General features: G+C 38.3%; 2 protein-coding genes across 2 annotated transcripts in view; one reads left to right on the forward strand and one right to left on the reverse strand.

The window, feature by feature from the left end:
* The window catches only part of LOC137979239 (melanocyte-stimulating hormone receptor-like), a 4354-nt gene extending 3478 nt beyond the window's left edge, over positions 1-876 (reverse strand). Inside the window, exon 1 of the mRNA XM_068826446.1 lies at positions 1-876. This exon is cut by the window's left edge and continues 2217 nt beyond it. Within this exon, the coding sequence (XP_068682547.1) occupies positions 1-468 (468 nt within the window). The 5' untranslated portion in view covers positions 469-876.
* A 1939-nt stretch (positions 877-2815) lies between these two features.
* On the forward strand, positions 2816-3502 carry LOC137980768 (uncharacterized; the record flags this gene model as incomplete). The annotated part of the gene is made up of 1 exon (XM_068828196.1): positions 2816-3502. A coding segment is annotated over one exon (687 nt), but the record flags the coding sequence as incomplete, so codon positions are not given.
* Between the last annotated feature and the right edge of the window lie 3998 nt (positions 3503-7500).

A 7500-nucleotide genomic window follows, 5' to 3' on the forward strand; every position in this document is an offset into this window, starting at 1 on the left:
CAATGAGTAAACCCATAAGACGATTACAGCTACACATACTCGCTTGAGGGTTACCACTTGTCTGTATCTGAGTCCTAACGAGAGAGCCAAATATCTGTCCACGCTTATGGTGGCTATCGTCAGCAGTGACACTGAAACCAAACCTGGGGCTACTATAGCGCATGCAAGAAAGGTGTAATGACATATTTGCCACCCTTCAAGCAGCAAAGATATTAAGTATGCAGCATAAACAGCTTCTAGGAGGCCAACGAAGAGATCACTTGTCACCAGACCGCGAAGCAAGACTTTGGAAGGCGGATGAAGCGATGTTTCCTTGTGAAGGGCAACAAGGATAAGAGAATTTCCCACAATTGCAGTGAACGAAAAAACAATGTTGAACACTGCAAGGCATATTAGATGGTTCTTAACACCTACAGTTAATTCTCCGGAACAAAACACCGAAGTATCAATTACTCGAGTCATCGTCATTGTACAAAAGGGTGCAACTGTGCCAAGTGCGCCGTCTGGTGTTTATCTAACACATTCAACATATTTTACACCTGCCTATGTTTGACAATTTCCTGGGCCCATTAGCCTTCCGCGACAGATACTTGATATTTCGTTTAAGTAAATGATATTGATTAGAGCCGGTTTGCGTGTTGCTTTTAAAATAAAAGTAGAAACCGCAAAATTCCATAAATATGATGTTGAAGCCGAACTTTACGAGCGCACGGAAACATCATGGAAATACAAAATGACTCAAAAATGACAGACAATTTTTCTCAAGACATATTCTGTCATCAGTTTCTAGTCAACGCTGAAATTTCACTAGGAATATCTTGGTAAAATTAACTTCGAAATTTAAAAGATTTTCCAGTTTAATTACTCTCAAGGAAAATAAAGCACTCTATTTATGTCATAAGCTGTTTATTCAATTTTTTTTCCCCAGTTCTTTATAATTAATATTTTGCAGTTTGCTTAATTTTACCCATGAATTATCATTTCGGCTTTGCATGCAGTCCTAAACAAGTGCTGTTTGTATTTTATCACCGATAGAAAACGCCAATATATCTGATTTTCCATAAAATAAATTTTGAAAAACGGGGCTCCGTATTCTGCTTTCCACTTGCGATGACAACAAGAATCATTTCAATACTTGAATATTTTGTCATTATATTTTCTCACCAAGTCATTAATTTTGTCACAATCGACTGTAACCGTTTTCCATATACTTATTCATTGTTGGATTCTACCTCTCAACAGCAGATGTATTTTCTTCGATTCCAGTACAATTTTGAAAACTTTTGGAAAACTGTTTTGAAACACGATTTGAAAACTCCTTTTCCTCAGTTCTCTGGCCACAACATTTCGGTTTTCTCCCTGTTATGAATAATTATTTTTCCAATGCATTTGCCACTACCTCACCGAGTTTGTCTTTACATGTAAACATTTTATCCAAATCTTATTCACTAATAACCATAATAAATATGTAACTTTCTTTTTCGACTTGCTGAATTCTTCCATTAATCAGCTGCCCAGGAAGTGTCAATCCCATTACACACTTTAAACTTAATCAGCGAGGCAGTATCGAAAACGAAGAAGACGTCACCCCGAAAATGAAGACAAAAGACCCACTCGAAAAACAAAAAATTAAGAATCTTCTCGTGAGCACTTGTCATACATAAATGGGTGACCGATATTGTATAATTTCTCTTCCCTCTTCCCTTCCCCCTTTAGGACGATTTTTGGTTTGAAACCCCACTACTCCTCCTCAAACTGACATTTCTATTTTCCTATTGTCACACGATGACTAGATAACACTCACATAACTCAATACCGGGCGAATTATAGCATTATAGTAAAGTATAATGATCTTCTGATAGGATTGTCTCCAATTTTGTCATTGATTCTCCGGGCGTTATATCAGATCAAGGTTGTGTTAGATTTCGGCTTCACGTCAAGAAACCTGTGTATGAGAGAAAACGGATTTCTTACAGAAATTTACGGTCCATTGACTTTGATCAATTTAGTGTTAATCTCAGGGAATCACCTTTATTTCTGAATTTGCCTGATGATCTTGACTGTTTAGTAAATCGATTTAACGGTGTTCTTGGGTCACTACTCGATACTCATGATCCTTTAAAGACTAAATTTATTGTTATGCGCCCAGCCGCACCTTGGTTTTCACAAGAGATCATGACTCAGAAGAGAGTACGGAGGAGACTGGAGCGTCGCTGGCGAAGATCAAAACACTCTACCGACAAAGATCGCTTTACAGATCAGTGCAATGTGGTTTCGAATCTGATTTCTAATGCTAAGCTTGAGTACTATTCTGGCTTAATTGAGGACCATCGAGGTGATCAGCGGATTTTATTTCAAACTGTGGATAAATTACTTCACAAGAGAGCTGAACCGATGTATCCTCATTCTTCTTCTGATGTGGATTTAGCTGAGAGATTCGCAGATTTCTTCAATAGCAGAATTGTAGATATCCGTAATAACCTCTCTAGCGATGCTTGCGATGCGGCACCTTTCCTCTCAGACTCAGTCCACTGCCCTTTTCAGCTGACCAACTTTGAAGAGGTGTCGGTTGAACAAGTGAAGCATCTTATTAAGGCTGGTTCTATAAAGTCCTGTGCTTTGGATCCAGTTCCTGTGTGTGTGCTCAAATTCTGTCTTCGTGACCTTCTACCCGTAATAACTAAAACGATCAATCTTTCGTTGGAGACAGGAATTGTTGCGGACGTTCACAAGGAAGCGCTGTTGCGCTGTTGATTACTATTGCGCTTTTTGCTGATGATTGTAAAATTTCAAGAGTCATTGATGATGCTAGTGATTAACAAAGAAAAGGCAACCTTTAGTCTCTAATTATTCCTTGGATAATTCTCCTTTGGAAGAAGTTAAAGAATTCAAGGACTTGGGAGTTACAACTACTGATAATTTTAACTGGAACTCGCACATTGATATTATTGTGTCGAAAGCAAATAGAATGTTAGGGTTAATTAAAAGGACGTGTAGAGGTCTGGACGATACTAAGACTCTGAGAACTCTCTACTGCGCATTGGTTCGATCGAATGTTGAATACTGCTCTGTGGTATGGTCACCCTATACCAAAAAAAACATAGAAAAAGTTGAAAAAGTACAAAGAAGAGCAACCAAGTTCATTTTGAAGACTGAGGACAATTATGAGACCCGTTTAAAGAAGCTAAATTTGATGTCACTTAAAAACAGGAGAATTCTAGCTGATGTTACTTTTTTATATAAAGCTCTCAATGGCATAAGCAATGTCAATATTGATTCTTACATTGATTTTTATTCTGATGCTGACCGTTATTCATTTAGGAAATACGATGATTTATCTCTTAAAAAGAAATATGCAAGAACAAACCCACTCAAATATAGTTTTTTTCATAGGATAGTTGACTCCTGGAATCTTCTGCCCTACGATATTCATAAGGCAGTAAGTGTAAATATTTTTAAGCGGGGAGTTAAGAAGTTTTTATTGGACAATACATTAAATTAGTTATCCATTGTTGAATTATTGATTTTATTTTGATTTTACTACTGTATTTTCGTATTTTGTATTAGTATATATTCATTGGTGATCTGTTCTTTTTAATGGGGTCCTGGACTCCTTTACGGATTATCCATATGGCTATTAATATTTTCTTATTAGCATGTGTTACCTTTAATGCCATTAAATTGTAAAAATATTATTGAAGAGGGTGGATTCTGACTTTGAGGTTTTAAGTAATTTTCGACCGGTTTCGAATTTAATGTTTACTTCCAAATTAATTGAAAAGGCTGTTGCTCATCAGTTAACTAGCTATGTTTTGAACAATGATCTAGGTGAAGTTTTCCAGTCTGCATACAAGAGATTGCATAGTACTGAAACGGCTTTGCTTAGAGTTCAAAATGATATCCTGCGAGCTATTGATAATCGCCGCTCTGTTATCCTTGTTTTGTTAGATCTATCTGCTGCGTTTGATACCGTTGACCATTCTATTCTTTTGCAGCAATTGTCACGTCGTTTCGGTATTAACGGCACAGCGCTTTCCTGGTTTAAATCTTACCTCACTAATAGACCTCGCGATTCCGGTGCGACGCTCTAACCAACTGAGCTATGAAGCCACTGACGTTGGGAGCTGGTCATTTGTGGGTTTTAATGGTCCCGTGATGAATGAATCAATGATGAAATGGTATATGAAATGAATCATATATGAACTGCGGATATGAAATCAAGTGAAGCTATGATCTTCGCAGTTATGAACGCAATTTTTACAATTGCGTAGAGAAGCCTGAAAAATTCAGGACTTCAACGGGGTTTCAACGCACCGGAATCGCGAGGTCACGGGTTCAAACCCCGTTGAAGTCCTGAAATTTTCAGGCTTCTCTACGCAATTGTAAAAATTGCGTTCATAACTGCGAAGATCATAGCTTCACTTGAAACTTTCTGCTGTTTCCTGCATTGAGGCCTGCATTAGTGTTATAAATAAGTGGATGCTGTGTAATAAGCTTAAGCTTAATAATAGTAAAACGGAGGTGCTAGTCATTGGAGCGCGACACCGTCCTCACCCACAGCTTGATCTTTTACTTGTTGGCGATGAGCATGTAGTACCTACTTCATCCGCGAGAAATTTGGGAATCGTCTTTGATGAAAACATGACACTTGAGTCTCACGTCACTGCTATTTGTAAATCCGCTTTTTTTCGCATTAGGAATATTGCTAGAATTAAGCGATATTTGTCGCAAGCGAATATTAAGACTCTAATTCACGCGTTTGTTACTTGTAAGTTGGACCATTGTAATTCGCTACTGATTGGTTTTCCCTTCTATTTAATTAAGAGGTTGCAGATGGTTCAAAATTGTGCTGCTCGGTTGGTTGTTGGTGGTCGTAAATACGACCCAGTTACGTCAGTGTTATGTCAGCTTCATTGGCTACCAGTTGAGCAGCGTATACTTTACAAGATATTGCTCCTAACTTATAAAGCTCTCAATGGTTTAGCCCCCTTATATTTATGTGATATGCTTGAGCGTTACATGCCTGTGCGCAGGCTTCGATCATCTGATAATTATCTTTTAAACGTTCCTCGGTACAATCTCAAGAGTTATGGTGGTAGAGCTTTTTCCGTTGTAGCTCCTAAATTATGGAATAATTTGCCACTAGATATAAAGTTAAGCCCTAATGTGAATGTGTTTAAATGTAAGCTTAAGACTTTGTTCAAGTATAGTTATTATTGATAGCATTTCTTAGCTTTTATTGTTTTTTAATATTGATTTTTATTGATGTAAAGCGCCTTTGGACATTGGATAAAGGCGCTATATAAATGCCTACTTATTATTATTATTATTATTATTATTATTATTATTATTATTATTATTATTAGGCGTTGAGATAACGGCAAAAATACTCTAATCTTACGTAATACAGCTATCCGCGAAGAAAACCTCTTACAAATCATTTCGACATGCAAATTAAAAGAAAGCATGTTGTCAATTTCTAAACTCAAGAGGGTAGCACTGTTTACAATTTTGAGGGTTTTTCGTCCATCTTTTGTAACATTCGGCAGATTGCGAAGTTTGGATGCAAGTCTTTTCCCGGTAATCATCAAAACCTTCGTCTTTTCTTCGTTTAAAGGTAGCTTATTTGCATTAGCCCAAAGCTGAATTTCACTTACAGATGTGTTCAGTGAAAGTTCCAGTTGTGATATGTTCATGAAATCCGAAGAAGTTGTAATTGTTGTATCATCAGCGTAAAGATCAATTTGAGAGCTGACGTGTAAAGGCAGATCATTAATGAATAGAATAAAGAACAAAGGGCCCAAAATACTGCCTTGAGGAACGCCATGTTAAACTAGAGACTCACACGATTCCGCTCCACCTAAACAAACTGCTTGTTTTCTACTAGACAAATAAGAAAGACACCATCTGAGCTCTTGATTGACTATGCCATAAGCCTCCAACGTCTTTAGAAGAAGTTCGTGATCGACCATGTCAAACGCTTTTCGGTAATCCACAAGCACCATACCAGAGACCTTGTCATTGTCCAGACTGAATAAAAGATCATCGATAATTTTAATAAGAGCTGTCTCGGTACTGTGCTGTTTTCGGAACCCAGACTGTCTAGAGTGGACCAGATTATGGTCATTGAGAAAGGTATAAAGACAATTCTGCATGTGACGTTCAATAACCTTAGACAAAACAGGAAGCACGGAGATAGGTCGATAATTACAGGGGTCGTACCTCGCACCACTTTTGAGTAAAGGTGTCACCTTTGCAGTTTTCCATCGTGTAGGATATTTGCATGTAGAGAACTTAGCAACACTCGGAGCAATAACAGGAGTAGCAATGCGTAGAAGACGAGCACTGATCTTGTCGATGCCCGAAGCTTTATGCGGACCAATTTTCATTATCATGGTGTAGACTTGCGCACTAGATATATCAGCAACTGAAAACAAATCAGTTGAGTCCTTACGGGATTCGTCAAAATTAATCAAGTTGGACAGGTCTGAAGGAGAATATGATATGGTGTCACGTAATTTTTCGGCGATCGTCGAAAAGTAGGAGTTAAAATGATTAGCCATTTCCAAAGGGTCCGGTCGTCCACGTCATGTCCATCAATTTTGAGTCTGCTAATTAATTAGCGGGTTTTGCTAAAGGCAGGCCCGCGGCCCAGCGGCCAGCGGCCCACGGCCCGCCACGGCCCGGCGGCCCGGAGGCCCACACAGTTTTGTTGTCTAGCGGTAAATCCACGCGCATGCTCAGATTTGCATCGGGTTTGGGCGCGCAAATGAAAGACGGTGAGTTTGAATCCGTTTACACAAGATTCTACGAAAAATAACATACACAAGATTCTACGAAAAAAGCCTCCCAATACTTAGCATCTACCTAAAACGGACGCTCGAACTCACACTCAAAGAAAAATCTTTCCAATTTAACAGGGAGAATTATCTTCAGACATTACCGTAATGGTGACAAAAATGGCAGTTTCCTTTGAAAGTATATTTATGTCTAAGAGTTGACATATATTCTTTTTTTGGGAAAACAACACAGACGAAATGGAAGAATTCATTGAACTAACACCCAACACTCTACAATTAAATTTATGGCTGAAATATTTGACACAGAGATTACGTTTCTCGAGACATGTGTCTACAAAAGCGAAAAATTTGAGAAAGAACTCATCCTATCGATATTCACTGAGATGGGAAACCTTTGTGAAATGATTCGTAAATCTTTGATAAGAGCACAGATTTTAAGCCGACGGAGAAATTTCACTACACACATTTTAGCTCCTGTCACCCACCATGAGTAAGGAAAGGTTTCGAAAAAGGAGAAGCCCAAGACTACTTAAAAACAAACTCTTCTCGAAAGACGTTCGAAGAGAATATACCCGCCTATCCATGAGGGGCTACCTACAAAAGTTCACAGAACAAATCCTCTCTGAAGTGAATTTCAGGGACAGAATTTTAAAAACAAAAAGAGGAAGCACAAAAGGTATTACCGCCCTTTGTCACGCAA

The sequence above is a fragment of the Montipora foliosa genome, chromosome 12 (assembly GCF_036669935.1).
Source record: "Montipora foliosa isolate CH-2021 chromosome 12, ASM3666993v2, whole genome shotgun sequence".
Classification (NCBI taxonomy): domain Eukaryota; kingdom Metazoa; phylum Cnidaria; class Anthozoa; order Scleractinia; family Acroporidae; genus Montipora; species Montipora foliosa.